This window comes from Anolis sagrei, chromosome Y (genome assembly GCF_037176765.1).
Source record: "Anolis sagrei isolate rAnoSag1 chromosome Y, rAnoSag1.mat, whole genome shotgun sequence".
Taxonomy (NCBI): Eukaryota; Metazoa; Chordata; class Lepidosauria; order Squamata; family Dactyloidae; genus Anolis; species Anolis sagrei.
The window spans coordinates 60,125,203-60,142,018 of NC_090035.1; the positions used below are offsets into that span (position 1 = coordinate 60,125,203).

The 16,816-nt window shown below is 41.5% G+C and overlaps 1 protein-coding gene across 3 annotated transcripts in view; it reads left to right on the top strand.

Annotated features, from left to right (window-relative positions):
- Nucleotides 1-231: 231 nt before the first annotated feature.
- The window catches only part of LOC137095077 (E3 SUMO-protein ligase PIAS4-like), a 254,857-nt gene continuing 238,272 nt past the window's right edge, over nt 232-16,816 (top strand). For all 3 annotated transcript variants that reach the window (XM_067461287.1, XM_067461288.1, XM_067461289.1), the window contains exon 1: nt 232-277. In XM_067461287.1, the coding sequence (XP_067317388.1) occupies nt 251-277 (27 nt within the window). In that variant the 5' untranslated portion in view covers nt 232-250. The remainder of the gene's footprint in view (nt 278-16,816) is intronic.

The window sequence follows — 16,816 nt, forward strand, 5'->3', positions numbered from 1 at the left end:
CAGGCTGGAGCTTTTTCAGTTCTTTGAAATAAAATTTAAATATATACGTAGAGAGAGAAAAGAGCACTTGTCGGGGCCGCACATGCGCCGTCGAGACACAGGAGCTTTTGGAGAGCGGGGTGAACTCACGAGCGCTCGTTCCGGATTAGTCAACCTTCGGTGTCACGTGGCAGCGGCGCGGGATCCGATGGGCTGGCGCTCGCTTTGGCCCTCCCACCTTTCCTTGGCGCCTTGGCTGTTGGAAGCCAAGATGGCGGCGGAGCTGGTGGAGGTGAAAGTGAGTGAAAGAGGCGAAGGCGGCGGAGGAGGAGGGGGAGGGCCTTTCGTCCGGCTTTCATGAAGAAGTCTGTTCACACACCTATAACTATAGATATAGATATTAGGCATGAATGTATTTCTGTGGGGGGAATTCGTGTCTGACGGAAAGGGGGCGTGGTTTGGGAGTGGGGTGAGGTTTGGGAGCGTGGCCTCCTGCAGCCACAGGCCCCCACCTACTGCTCCAAAAGGAGGGACTCCTCCAATTCTGTCCTTGGGATTAGAAAACATGTAAGCATTACAAGGGAAATATAGACCTTGTTACATCCTCAGAACCAATACTAATACTACTGTTACTAATAATAATTAGTATTATTACTAATAAACTAATATACTGTCATATTACTAGTAATATTGTAGTATTGTAGTATAATAATAATAATAATAATAATAAACTATGTATATCCCACCACCTTCTTCCAAAAGGGCGGCTTACAAAGCACTTTAAGTTACAGCATAACTTAAATGGTACATAAAACAATATCACATAAAAATTATGAAAACTTCTACTATCAACATACAAGATAATAAAATAACACAATTTTAAAAATGCAGACCATCTGTAGTTAAAACTAGTTTTCCCCAATTTAGAACTAAAGTGCCAGAGTTTCAACCTCATGTGGGTCCATTTTAGCCTACTCAAGGCCAAAAGCCTGCTTTAAAATCCATGTTTTTAGGCTGGATCGAAAGGATTCAAGGGTGGGGGCTAACCCAACCTCTTTTGGGAGGGTATTCCAGAGCTGGGGAGCCACCACATAGAAGGCCCTCTCTTTTGTCCTCCGCAACTACCACTTGAGACAGTAGTAGTGTAGGGGCAAAGAAATCAAAATATTTCCCAAAAAGGCATTCCATCGGGGGGGGGGGGGGGGCAGGAAGGACACCATAAAAGCTGAGTCTTTTAAACTGCAAAAAAGTATTTATTGTGTGGCTATAGCAATAACAACAAACAAGCATAGAGGAATGCAATCAAAGGGTTTGTTGCAACCTCCAATGGGGCAACAGGGTTTTTATCACTTTGGTAGTAAATGGAATATACATTTTCATTGGTTCCCACAGACAAATCATGTCATTGGTCTAAGCTAGCTATACAGTTGTTCATTAGTTGTTTATGATTTATGATTCTGCAGCTGGCAGATGGTAATTTTGTCAGCGCTGATTGTGTTTAAGTGCAGGTCAAGGTCTTTAGACACTGTACCCAGTGTGCCGATACCACTGGAACCACCTTTACTGGCTTGTGCCAGAGTCTTTGCAGTTAAATCTTTAAATCCTCATGTTGTGTAACCAGTTGTTTCTCTTCAATCCTGCTGTTACCTGGGATTGCAACATCAACAGTCCATACTTTGTTTTTTAACACAATCATGAGGTCAGGAGTATTGTGTTCCAAAACTCTTTCAGTCTGAATTCGTAAGTCCCAGAGTAGCTTGACATGTTCATTCTCTGTAACTTTTTCCGGCTTGTGATCCCACCAGTTCTTTGTTGCTGACAGATGGTATTTGTGGCACAAGTTCCAGTGAATCATCTGAGCAACGGTGTTATGCCTCTGCTTGTAGTCTGTCTGCACGATCTTCTTGCAGCAGCTGAGGATGTGATCTATTTGTTTCATCTGCTTCCTTGCAGAGTCTACATTTGGGATCTGTGGTCAACTTTTTCTGATTTTGATGGCATTTGTTCTAATGGCTTGTTCTTGGGCTGCCAGATTCAGGTTCTCCATCTCATTTTTCAAAGTTCCATTTGTGAGCCTCAGGCATATTTTTTCTTTCTTAATGAAAAAAACCTAGCTTTGGCTCACAAATGGAACTCAGAAAAATTATTATTATATGTAGAGGTTTTTCCCTGACATTAAGTCTAGTCGTGTCCGACTCTGGGGTGTGGTGCTCATCTCCATTTCTAAGCCGAAGAGTCAGCGTTGTCTGTAGACACCTCCAAGGTCATGTGGCCGGCATGACTGCATGGCGCGCTGTTACCTTCCCGCTGGAGTGGTACCTATTGACCTACTCATATTTGCATGTTTTCAAACTGCTAGGTTGGCAGAAGCTGGGGCTGACAGCTGAAGTTCACCCCGCTCCCTGCAGCCCTGTGACCTTTCGGTCAAAAGCTCAGCATCTCAGTGCTTTAACCCACTGTGTCACTGGGGGATTCAACAATAATAATAAAATTATTATTATTATATGTATTTATATCCTATTTTCTCCCAAAGGAGACTCAAAATGGCTAACACTCAGAATCATACAATACATGTTGTTGTTGTTGTTGTTGTTGTTGTTGTTGTTTGTTGTTCAGTCGCTTCCGACTCTTTGTGACCTCATGGACCATCCCACGCCAGAGTGCCCTGTCAACCATCACCTCCCCCTGGCTCCTTCAGAGTCAAGCCAGTCACTTCAAGGATATCATCCATCCATCTTGCCCTTGGTCAGCCCCTCTTCTTTTTTCCTTCCATTTTCCCCAGCATAATTGTCTTCTCTAAGTTTCCCTTTCTTCTCATGATGTGGCCAAAGTACTTCATCTTTGCCTCTACTACCCTCCAATGAGCAGACAGGCTTTATTTCCTGAAGTATGGACTGGTTGGATCTTCTCGTGGTCCAAGGCACTTGTTGTTATACATACTTATATCCCACCTTTTATCTCAAAAGAGACTCAAAGTTAACAAGCATACAATATGTATTAGTATTATAATTTTGATAATATGTAGTGTATCCCACCTTTTCTCTCTCAAAAGAGACTCAGAGCAGCTGACACAAAATACCATGTTATTGTTTATTCGTTCAGTCGCTTCTGACTCTTCGTGACCTCATGGCCACCTCCAGCTCCTTCAAAGTCAAGACAGTTATTTCAAGGATACCATCTATCCAAGTTGCCCTTGATCTACCCTTTTTCCTTCTATTTTCCCCAGCATTATTGTCCTCTCTGAGCTCATTATGTGGCCAAAGTACTTTATCTTTGCCTCTAATATCCTTCCCTCCAGTGAGCAGTTGGGCTTTATTTCCTGGAGTATGGACTGGTTTGATCTTCTTGTGGACCAAGGAACTCTCTGAATTTTCCTCCAGTACCACAGTTCAAAAGCACCTATCTTCCTTCGCTCGGCTTTTCTTACAGTCCAGCTTTCATCCATAGGTTGCTACCGGGAATCCCATTGGTTTAACTATGTGGAGCTTTGTTGCCAGTGTGATGTCTCTACTCTTCACTATTTTATTGAGATGGGCCATTGCTGTCCTCCCAGGAAGGAAACTTCTGTTTTCCTGGCTGATATCTGCATCTGCAGTAATCTTTGTGCCTAGAAATACAAAGTCTGTCACTGTCTCCCAGTTTTCTCTATTTGCCAGTTATCAATTACTCTGGTTGCCATAATCTTGTTTTTTTTAATGTTTAAATGCAATCCAGCTTTTGGCCATCAAAGTTGAATCATCTCTATCTTATAACTTGCTTAGGTGATCCCTCATTGTCTGAGTAGGAATTGTCCTTCAAGTGCGGTGTCCTGGTGGTGGGTACATAGGTGACTGTGGAGCCCTATTCTTGATCCGCATGCTCTCCTTCAGTGAGGGCATTGGTTTCCAGGTGGAAGACAGTACCAGTTGGGGTTAGCTTGATTTGCCTTGTCACGTTTCTCTCTTTCACCCTCATTTTGTGCCTCTTCAAATTCTACAGCACTGCTGGTCACAGCTAACCTCCAGCTAGAGAGCTCAAGGGCTGGGGCTTTCTGGTTCTCGGTTCCCATGCCACAGTTTTTAAGGTTAGCTTTGAGCCCATATTTAAATCTCTTTTCTTGTCCTCCAACATTTTGCTTTCCATTCTTGAGTTTGGAGTAGAGTAACTGCTTTCGGAGATAGTGATTGGGCATTCAGACAACGTGGTTGACCCAGTGGAGTTTATGGTGGAGCACCATTGCTTCAGTGCTGGTGGTCTTTGCTTCTTCCAGCACGCTGACATTTGTCTACTTGTCTTTCAAAGAGATTTGCAGGATTTTTCAGAGGCAACGCTGATGGGATCGTTGCAGGAGTTGCATGCGATGTCTGTAGATAGTCCACATTTTGCAGGCATATAGCAGGGTTGGGAGGACAGTAGCTTTATAAACAAGCACTTCGGTCTCCCTACAAGTTTCCGGTCCTCAAACACTCTTTGCTTCATTTGGAAAAATGCTGCACTCGCATAGCTCAGGCAGTGGCGTATTTCAGTGTCAATGTTAATTTTTTTTGGAGAGGTGGCTGCTAAGGTAGCAGAAATGTTTAACATTTTCTAATGTTACACCATAAAGCTGTATTTCTGACATTAAGATGGATTGGCTAGTGCCTGCTGGGATAGCACTTTGTTTTTCTCGATATTCAATGACAAGCTGAGCTTCTTGTATGCTTCGAAGGTGTTTAGAGTAGCTTGTAGGTCTTCTGAATGCGCACAAATGACGTCATCAGCATATTGGAGTTTTATAACAGTTGTTGTTGTGTCCTTCGTTTAACCTCTGCAGAGGTTAAATAGCTTGCCATCGGTCCGATAGATGATTTCCACTCTGGTGGGAAACTTACCGTCAACAAGATGAAGTATAATAGCGAAGAAGATGGAAAATAAAGGTGGAGCAATAACACATCCCTGTTTGACAACTGATTCCATCTTAAATGGGTCACTTTGGGAGCCATTGCTGTCCAAGACTGTTGCCATCATGTCATTGCAGTTTCTCAAGTCGCTCCTGACACAACCCCCCCGCTCCAAAAAAAAAACCATGTAGGAGCCGCAGGATGGTACAATAGTTGTTGCTGTATCCTTCGTTTAATGTCTGCAGAGGTTAAATAGCTTGCCATCGGGCGGCAGCAGGTTACTAACTGGTGCTACTTACAGGGAGTGGTCAACCCCCCTGTTTAAGGAGCTACATTGGCTGCCGTTCATCTTCCGGTCCCAATTCAAGATGCAGGTTCTTACCTACAAAGCCCTGAATGGTTTGGGACCCGCCTACCTGCATGACCGCATTTCTGTGTACGAACCCACAACATCTCTTCGATCATCCGGAGAGGCCCTGCTCGCGCTCCCGCCTCCCTCGCAGGCACGATTGGTGGAGACAAGGGAGAGGGCCTTCTCGGTGGTTCCCCCCCCCCCCCCCGACTCTGGAACTCACTTCCAAAGGATATCAGGCATGCCCCAACATTGGCAGTATTTAGGAGAATCCTGAAAACGTGGCTGTTCCAGTGTGCCTTCCCGGAATAAAGAAACAATTCCCAGCAAAATGTCCTTACAAATGCACTTTAACTACTGGATTGCGTTGGACTGCGCCCCCTCACTTCTTTAAAACCCTCCTACCAGATATATCCCACCTCGTTCATGTCCAGTGTTTATTTTTTAAATTTTAAATTATTACATTTGGCATAGCCATAGTTTTTTTAAAATCCTTGTATGTTACTGTTATATGTGGTTTATATTAATCTGTATTGCATTGTATTGCTTTTTTTTATTGCTTTTCCGTTTTATTGATGTGTTGTTGGGCTTGGCCTCATGTAAGCCGCTCCGAGTCCCTTGGGGAGATGGTGGCGGGGTATAAATAAAATATTATTATTATTATTATTATTATTATTATTATTAGGTTTGCAAATTTGTTAGGGCAACCAATTTTTTGGAGGATGGTCCAGAGAGCATTGCGATTCACTGGGTTGAATGCCTTTGCAAGGTCAATGAATGCCATGTACAGAGATTGATTTTGTTCTCTGCATTTTTCTTGGAGCTGTTGTGCAGTGAAGATCATGTCCACTGTTTCTCTGGAGGGCCGAAAGCCGTTCTGGGATTCTGGGAGGGTGTCTTCTGAGAGGGGTAGAAGGTGGTTTGCAAGGATTCTTGTGAGGAGTTTCCCAGTGGACGTTAGAAGTCCACTTCTAAGTCTCGATAGTTTCCACAGTCTGTTCTTTCCTCTTTTTTTTTTGAAAAGGGTGATGATGGTTGTATCCTTGAAATCTGCTGGGATTTTATGTTGTCACCCACACTTTTTCTATGAGTTGGTATTGTTGTGTTAGTTCAGGTCCTCCCTTTTTAAAGATTTTAACAGGGATCCTATCAGATTCTCTGGCTTTGTTATTTTTTTGTTGGCATTGCTGACTTCTTCCAAACTAGGCAGTGCTGCAAGCTCATCCCTGGTTTGTTGTTGCGGGATTTGTGAGAGAACCTTTTTGGCCACATTGGAGCTGCGATTCAGGAGGCTTTGGTAGTGTTCTTTCCAGTGTAGTGCAATTGATTTTTTTTGTCTTTCAGAAGTTTGGTTCCATCTGATGAGCTTAGAGGGTGTGTTCCATGGTTTCTTGGTCCATAGATGGCATTTGTGGCTTTGAATAATCCCTGAGCATCATGGGTATCTGCCAGGTATTGGATTTCTTCAGCCTTCTTTGTCTACCATACGTTCTTGAGTTCTCTGGACCTTCTTTGGACCTTAGCTTTTGCACTAGCATAGATCTTTTTCTTAACAGTACAGTTGATGTCTCTGCAATGTTTGGAAGGCTTTCCTTTTCTTAGCTGTTGGATCCCAATGTCTTGTCGAAGGCTTTCATGGCCGGAATCACTGAGTTGTTGTAGGTTTTTTCGACCTATATGGCCATGTTCTAGAGGCATTCTCTCCCAATGTTTCATCTGCATCTATGGCAAGCATCCTCAGAGGTAGTGAGCTCTGTTGGAACTAGGAAAGTGGGTTTATATATCTGTGGAATGACCAGGGTGGGACAAAGAACTCTTGTCTGTTGGAGCTAGGTGTGAATGTTTCAATTGACCACCTTGATTAGCATTTGATGACCTGGCAGTGTCTGGGGCAATCTTTTGTTGAGCGGTGATTAGATGTCCTTGTTTGCTTCCTCTCTGTTGTTTTGCTGTTGTAATTTTAGAGTTTTTTAAATTGGGCTTTACAGGCCAATGGATAATCCACCTCAGACATCAGAAGAGCTGCAAGACCGAGAACAAGCCACGAGAGTAAAGACAAAGATCTATCCAGAGGAAAAGTATTCTTGCCATACATCAAGGGAACCACTGACCGCATAGGGAAGCTGATGAGGAAACACAACATAAGAACGATCTACAGACCCACCAAGAAAATCCAACAAATGCTACGTTCAGCAAAGGACAAGAGGAATCCTCTCACTTCTGCAGGAGTCTATCATATACCATGCAGCTGTGGACAAGTCTACATAGGGACCACCAAACCCAGCATCCAAACGTGAATCAAGGAACATGAAAGGCACTGCAGACTACTTCAACCAGAGAAGTCAGCCATAGCAGAGCACCAGATGAACCAACCTGGACAGAGCATATTATTTGAGAACACAGAAATGCTGGACCACTCTTAACAACCACCATGTCAGACTACACAGAGAAGCCATTGAAATCCATAAGCATGTGGACAATTTCAACAGAAAGGAGAAAACCATGAAAATGAACAAAATCTGGCTACAAGTATTAGAAAACCTCTACAATTACAACAGCAAAACAACAGAGAGGAAACAAACAAGGAAGGTGTAGCCTCCTTTTCTTTCTTTCAGGTGACCCTCTCCTGCTCTCCGGCACTCTTGAAGTGCTGCTGTGTTGATGTTAACTTGTCCCAGCTCCCTTGCAATTGTAGTAGTTCTGCATTTGGGGCATTCAGTGTTGTCCATCAGTGTCTGTACATTACAGGTTCCAAAGTTCATTTTCTTTTTTGGCCACACTGGATGTGGCAGTCCTGTCAGGGGTAAGAGAGGCAAACTATGTTTAGGTCACCTTTTCTAGCCCCCATTTTGTTCGTTTGTTTTTATTTTTCTTGGAAGACGGCTGTGTGTGGGGTTTTTTTTTTAATGTGTGGAGGTTGGTGCACAGCCGGTCCACACACAGTCTTCAAAGAGTAAGGTTCTATCCAATGGCATGGCTAAAACAATGACCGTGGCTTCTCAATCTGTTGCAGCCTTCTTCCTCCTTCACAGCCGTTGTAATTTGTACCATACTATCCTCTGCCTGCTCCACAGTTGAGGTCTCCGGGTCTTCGGATTGTACTTGGTCTGAAACCTGCCCTGTGTCCACTGCTGAGAGTGCATGACTCCAGTGGTTGTGCCTGCAAGTTCATTGGAACACACCCAAGCTTCCTCACCACGACAAGGTGACAATCCATTGAGGGGGATCATATCTAAGGGTGTTAATGTTCAGCAATTTTAACTCCAGCCTTGGATTTGTCAAGCCCCGCACATTGCACAAGTTGAATAGTACGAGTGAGAGTATACAGCCCTGCCTTATACGTTTCCCAATCTTGAACTAGTCGGTTGTTCTGTGGTCTGTTCTTACAGTTTCTACTGTTCTTACAGTTTCTTGTTGTACAGACTCTTCAGGACAAGGTGGCTTGGTATCCCAATACCACCAAGAACTTGCCATAGTTTATTATGATCCATACAGTCAAAGGCTTTAGAAACTATATAAATAAAAATGTAATGTTTGTTTGTGGGATTAACATAACTCACAAACCACTGGACCGATTGACACCAAATTTGGACACAGTACACATATCAGGCCAACGAGTGACCATCACTCGTTAAAGCATTGAAAAACACAGCAGAAGAGACTTAAAAGACAAAAAAATACATTACAACACATGCACAAAACCACATATATGCAAACACACATATACACAAATATATACTCACATATACACACACACAAAACACATGTGCACAGACTGGACCACAGCAACGGGTGGAAGGGGATGGCTAGTAGTCAATAAAACAGAAATAAATGTGTTTTTCTTCTTCTGAAGCTCCCTGCCTTTCTCCATTCAGGGGATATTGGCAATTTGGTCTCTTGTTCCTCTGCCTTTTCTAAACCCAGCTTGTCATCTGGCAACTCTCGCTCCATGTATTGCTGAAATCTACCTTGCAGGATCTTGAGCATTACTTTACTGGCATTTGAAATAAGTTCAACTGTATGAAAGCTTGAGCATTTTAGCATTTCCCTTTTTTTAGTATGGGGATATAAACTGATTTTTTCCCTCATCTGATGGCCATTCTTGTGTTTTCCATATGGCATGCAACACCTTGACAGCATAATATTTCTAGATTTTAGCTGGGATCCAATCATCTCTTGCTGCCTTGTTATTAGCAATGCTTCTTAAGGCCCATTTAACCTCACTCCTAAGGATGTCTGGTTCTAATTCACTCACACCACCGTCAAAGCTATTATTGATATTATTATGCTTCCTATATAGATATTCTGCATTCCCCTCCCTCTATATATACACATAGTTAAAGCAATGGAATTCCCTATAGTAACCTAGGGATGTGAGAGCTGGACCATAAGGAAGACTGAGCGAAGGAAGATAGATGCTTTTGAACTGTGGTGTTGGAAGAAAATTCTGAGATTGCTCACTGAAGGAAAGGATATTAGAGGCAAAGATGAAATACTTTGGCCACATAATGAAAAGACAGGAAAACTTAGAGAAGACTGATGCTTGGAAAAATGGACAGAAAAAGGAAGAGGGGCCAACAAAGGGCAAGATGGATGGATGGTATCTGAAAAGAAGCAGGGGAGCTGAGGGATGATTTCTTGTTGCCACCAATTTGAAAGGAACCAGTATTCAGGAGATTTTACCCCAGTTCCCAATTTTAAAAAGACTTAGCCGATTTGCAATGGAGGTTGCCGATTAGGAACCAAATTTACCATCAAGTTAGAAGGGAGGCTGTTCAATTGCACCTCCTCCTTTATTAAGAAAGAAATAACTTAGTAGTAATTTCACTGTATATACTGCAGCATGACTGGAGAGAAGAATGTGGATTTATTTGGTTACTTTTCCCTACGTTTCTGCCACCACGTGAGGTAAGTTGTAATATTGTGAGAAATGGCACTTAATAGATGGAGCTGAGGCAATCTTCAAATAAAAGTTAACCATTTTATTAAGTACACAGCGTGTGGTTGCAAGACGTAACTTTTCCTTGTTGCACTTGGAATAATACTTGTAACTTTAACAGTTCATTCTTTCTAGTAACATAGTATCTTTCTGACGTAGAGCACTTGTTTCAGACAAAGTTTCCATACAGGGATGTTTCCCTTAGTTGATCCTCCCTAGATCAAATACTAAGTAAACTATTCTTTAGCCTCTCCTTAGACTAAAAGAATTCCAGCTATGTTTCACCATTTGGCTGCACTAGCCTGAGAAACTTCCAATAGCCAAACCCAGCTTTTCAAAGCCTCAAAGTTTTGCCTCACAAGTCACTCCGCCACCTTTCCTTTCCTTCTGTACAGAAGTTGGTTATAAATTGTATGATTTTAACTGTATTTGTGTTTAGATTGGCTGCAGTAATGCTGGAGCGGCCTAAGTCAGAGGAGTGCGTTGCCATGGAGACGATGTAGGCTAGAGAGAGAAGTGGGAGGAGCTTAGAGGGGAGAGTTTGAAAAATGACAGTTTATGTTCAGTTAGGGTTTAGAGGAGTGAGCAGTCATGTGTTAGGGTTTAGGTTTAGAGGAGTGAACAGTCATGAGTTAGGTTTTAGGTTTAGAGGAGTGAGCAGTCAGGAGTTAAGATTTGAGAGTGAGGAATTGATAGAGGAAAGATTAGGAGGTTATAGCTGTAAGAGAGTGAATTGTGAAGCAAAGTTTCGAGGGTTTGGAAAGCCAGATTAAGTTACTGGAAGTTTCTTAGGCTAGAGAGGCTGATAAGGGAAACATAACCAGTATTCCGTTAGTCTAAAGAAAGGCTAAAGAATAAGCTTATTAAGTATCTGATCAGGGGAGGATCAGACAAGGGAGACATCCCTGTATTGAAACTTTGTTTTGTAATAAGTGCTTCACCTCAGGAAGATACTGTATAACCTGAAAGAGTGTAACATTCAACTAACCAAGCATTATTCTGAGTTCTATAAGAAAAGTTACAACTTGCAACCACACGCTTTGTGCTCAATAAACTTGTTAACTTTTGTTTGAAGACTGCCTCATCTCCATCAGTTCTGCGTCCAGTGTGCCATTTCTCACAATATTATAACTTACCTCACGTGGCAGAAACGCAGGGGAAAGTGACCAAATAGATCTATATTCTTATCTCCAGTCACGCTACAATACATACAGTATAATTACAGTATAATTACTACTAATTGCTCCTGCGCACCTTCTTTCCCAACTCCTGACTCCTCACTCCCCTGAACCTAACTCCTGACTGCTCACTCCTCTAAACCTAAACCCTAACTGATTTTTAACTGTCGGTTTTTCAAACTCTCCCCTCTAAGCTCCTCCCACTTCCCTCTCTCCTGCATCAGTCTCCATGGCAACGCACATGGAGGACTCCTCTGACTTAGGCTGCTCCAGCATTACTGCAGCCAATCTAAACACAAATACAGTTAAAAACATACAATTTATAATCAACTCCTGTACAGTATCCTTTAAGTGACTGGCTTGACTCTGAAGGAGCTGGGGGTGGCAACAGCTGACAGGGAGCTCTGTATGGGCTGGTCCATGAGGTATGAAGAGTCGGAAGCGACTGAACGAATAAACAACATATAGATGTTCTGTATAGTCTCGCGACATTATCTTGATCTTTTAGGCTTCTGTTACGTCCTTGCCATCTTTGTTTTTGATCATGCCCATTTTTGCCTGAAATTTACCTACAATTTTTCAAAATCCCATGCAATATGTATTATGTATTTATATTCCACTTCTTCTCTCCCAAAAGAGGCATAAAGTGGCTAGCACTCAAATTCAGCCTAGCACTTAGACTCAGCCTATAATCCTTACGTATCACCTGTCACATCAGCACTTTTAATCCTGTACCCTTTACTCTGGCCCGGCCCAGTTTTATCTTGTTTGATGTATTGTTTATTGCTTGTGGTTCTTGTTGTTTAATACTGCTTTAATTGTTTTTAATTTGCTTTAAGTGTATTGTATGTTGTGTATTGAGGCCTTGGCCTTTGTAAGCCGCATCGAGTCCTTCAGGAGATGCTAGCGGGGTACAAATAAAGTTTAATAATAATAATAATAATAATTCATGCATTACACATTATTGTTGTTGTTGTTGTTGACACAAAAACATAGTATGCATACAACAAAGATACCACTATGTAAGATAAACAATAATCAAGCTGAACATACAATTATATAAACATGCTACACTGTTTAACTTCACAGCGACAATAAACAATATCATGCAATTTTTTTTTAGTACAGTCGTATCTTCTTATGAGTAGCTTGTAGATGACCCGTCCACGACCGGTTTCGGCCTACTTCAGGCCTTCTTCTGGTGGACTGAAATTAATACACGAATCAATATTTTGCTACAGTTGTATACATATAGAACATCTTATACTGGAATGTACTCAAAGAAATTAGTTAAGTCTCCACCCTTGTTATTACAACAATATTTGTTGAACATATCCATTAAATACCATAGTTGCAACACATTTAAGTACTTACAAAGTTATACACTTGAGAATATGTTCTCCTCAGGGGATACAGATTTTTTTGGCTCAGTGGGATCTACATCAAAGGAACGAAGTGTGGCTATGAGAGTTTGAAAATTACTACGTTACAAATGATTATTTTGTAGAAGTATTAAATATTGAAGTATTTTACACATTAAGAAATCAGTTAAGTCTTCACAGATGTTTTACATCAAAGTTTGTTGGACATATCCATTAAATACCATAAGTTACAACACATTTAAGTACTTACAAAGTTATACACTTGAGAATTTGTTCTCCTCAGGAGATACAGACTTTTTGACTCAATGGTGTCTACATCAAAGAGACAAAATGTGGCTGTGAGAGTTTGAAAATTACTATATTGAAAATGATTATTTTGTATAAATATTCAAGTGTTTTACACATTAAGAGGGTACTCACATGATACTCTGCTCTATGATGAGTTCTGGCTGTGAGTATGGTCTCCATGGCAACACGAGTTGCCATGGAGTATGGGAGTATGGGAAAGAATTAAAGGGAAAAGAACTACTACAGATGAAAAGGGGGAGCTCAGTTAGAGCCATAAGAGCAAGGGTTGTGAACAGTACCCACCAGATGGCGCTGTGGATGCTCTCCATGTATTTAAGTAGGGATGTGTAGTGTACTTGAGGTCCAAAGATTATGTATAACAATTGTACAAATTTAATTCATTCAGACCATGTGGGTATTCTGTCCTTAATCTAAAAATCCAGTACGCTTCTCTCCATGGAAGTTTATTGTAGAAATCAATTTGCTGGGAATAAGTAACCACTTCAAGGATATGAAACTTAAAGGATTCTGGGCTATGGTGTAAATCATCAAAGTGTTTATAAAGTATAGACTCCCTGGAATGATTTCTGATTTTACTCCTGTGTTCAATTATCCTCAATCTTATCTCTCTGTGAGTTTGTCCCATGCAGATCCCAGTAAGATAGCCTTCTGCAGCTGGCAGATGGTAATTTTGTCAGCGCTGATTGTGTTTAAGTGCAGGTCAAGGTCTTTAGACACTGTACCCAGTGTGCCGATACCACTGGAATCACCTTTACTGGCTTGTGCCAGAGTCTTTGCAGTTAAATCTTTAAATCCTCATGTTGTGTAACCTTTTCCAGTTGTTTCTCTTCAATCCTGCTGTTACCTGGGATTGCAACATCAACAGTCCATACTTTGCTTTTTAACACAATCATGAGGTCAGGAGTATTGTGCTCCAAAACTCTTTCAGTCTGAATTCGGAAGTCCCAGAGTAGCTTGACATGTTCATTCTCTGTAACTTTTTCCGGCTTGTGATCCTACCAGTTCTTTGTTGCTGACAGATGGTATTTGTGGCACAAGTTCCAGTGAATCATAGAATCATAGAATCATAGAATCTAAGAGTTGGAAGAGACCTCATGGGCCATCCAGTCCGACCCCCTGCCAAGAAGCAGGAACATCGCATTCAAATAACCCCCAACAGATGGCCATCCAGCCTCTATTTAAAAGCTTCCAAAGAAGGAGCCTCCACCACACTCTGGGGCAGAGAGTTCCACTGCTGAACGGCTCTCACAGTCAGAAAGTTCTTCCTCATGTTCAGATGGAATCTCCTCTCATCTGAGCAATGGTGTTATGCCTTTGCTTGTAGTCTGTCTGCGCGATCTTCTTGCAGCAGCTGCGGATGTGATCCCAGGAACTGTCCATTGAGAGCCTTTTTTGTTAGTTTTCTCCTCTGTTCTGGATTGTGTTTTTACGGTTATTTATTTATTTATTTATTGTATTTGTATACCACCTTTCTCAGCCTTTCGGTTACTCAAGGTGGTTTACAGCCAATAAGTAATATACATAATATCAAAATGGACGTAAAACATTAAATACAGTACAAAACCACAACAGAAATAATAAGCAACAGCTAGTAGACAGGTGTTTTTAAAGTCTCTTCCTTAGTCCCCTTCCTCTTAGCTGGCTTGGGGTGGGGGGAGAAGCAGCAGGATTTCCTCCTTCTCCTGAGGTGGCAGGCAGATGTAGTATTGTTGCTGGGGGGAGGGGCTACCAGCTGATGACCCAGGAGACACGGTGGAAATCTGCCTTCCAGGCTGCCCCTTTTCACTCTGGCTTCAGAGTGTCAGTTGGTGCTGGGGGGAGGGGCTCCCAACAGATGACCCAGGAGACATGGTGGAAATCTATCTTCCTGGCTGTTCCTCTTTGTCTTTTGCACTTGAAGCAATTTACTATTATTGACTTCCCTCAATGTAGGCTCTTTACTGCCTTTCACATAATTTGCCAGTGCATGTTTCTCTTCTTCTACCATTTGTTTCAGTTGCAGAAGCACTCTACCTCCTGATTTTCTGGGCAGGCAAAGTCTGTCGACATCATTACGCGGGTGTAATGAGGAGTGGATTGTCATCAGTTTTCTTGTTTTTCTGCCCAGATCATCTAGCTCTACTTCCAGCAGTGTATCTAATGACGAGAATGGCCCACGTGTTGATAGCCTTGATCGTATTTCTGCCATTTAGTTTGCTCTTTAAAATCTTTCTGATGCTTTGGATGTATTTTTTGCTGACCACATTTTTCATTATTATTTTACTGACACAAAAGCACAGTATGTCAAAGCAAATGAGATATATATGCTGGATTTCGTATCAAAAAATCACAAGTTGAACACTTCCCAAACATCTAGGACTGTGTGATGTATTTTTGAATGATGCGTGCAGATCCAAGTAAGATGGCTTTTTAGCAATTGACACATTGTGTTTAAAATGATCTTTTTAAATTTTCATAAAAACATACAATAAGTGGAACTTCTATCTTTGCAAAAGTTCCTACCTGAGTGGATCAAGTAAGAAGGGGATAGAAAGGAAATAGGGGGGTAGCAGAGTAGAAAGAATAGATAGTAGTCTGGTCCAGAGCTACATAATGACAGTGGCTACTGGAATCATATTGTGTGCCAGGTATAGAAATGGAAATTCAAAAAAAGGACTGTGGGGGGCGGGCGGGTGGTGTGATTGTTGACTTCCAGGTATCTTCTCGGAGGTTCTTCCTTTTCTTTCATTCCTTCCCTTTATTGTTCTTTTTCTCCTTTTTTCTCTCTCCTGCTCTCCCCTAATTCATATTTTCTGTCAGCTCTTTCAGGTAATTATTTTCATGTTTTTTTTCTTCTACCAAATATGTTGTTTCCAATCTATTTCAGCTGTTAGAGTGCCCCCCCTTTTTTTGAAAGTATATAAGTTAATTTGTCCATATTTCTTAGATCAAGAAACTTTGTTAACCATTCCTCTTCTTCTGGGGGTTCTTTCTCTTTCCAATGTTTTGCATATATTATTCTAGCTGCTGTTGTCAGGAGGAAGAGAATTTTGTCCTTGTTTTTTTCCATTTTTATATTATGTATCCCTAGTAGAAAGGTTTCTGGTTTCCGAGGTATATCTATCTTTAGTATTTTTTGTAGTGATTTTTGTATCTTTTTCCAATAGATTGTCGCTTTTGGGCAAGTCCACCATAGGTGATAATATGTCCCTTCCTGTTTGCCGCACTTCCAGCATTTTGTATTCGTGTTTTTGTCGAATTTCCCTAGCCTGTGTGGGGTTATATACCACCTATGAGCTATCTTCACTCCCCGGGGAAATTAGATCAGCGACATCACTCCTTTCCTTCAGGAAAAAACTGAAAACATGGATTTGGGACCAGGCATTCGGACAATCTGGCAGATAAAGGAAGGACTTTCACAAAGGACAGGAATTGACTAATGGAATGGACTTATGGAACTCTGAAAGACGAATGCTGAGCATGAGAATAGTTTTATTGATGTGTTATATACTGATTGTTTTTAACTGTGATAATTGTTTTAACTGTGGTTTTATACGTTATGTGTATGTTGTGCAGACATCGAATTGTGCCTTTCTGTAAGCCGCCCTGAATCCCCCCTCGAGGGTTGAGAAGGGCGGAATAGAAGTACCCAAAATAAATAAATAAATAAATAAATAAAACCAATTTTCTTTAAGTTCCATTGCTTTCGAGTATTTTAATTTCTTGTTCCATACCTCTTCCCATTCTTCCTTCTTTATCTCTCTTCCTAGGTTGTCTTTCCACTTTATCATGTATGTTTTCTCCTTTTCTGTGTCTCCTTCTCCTTCTAAGAGCTTTTT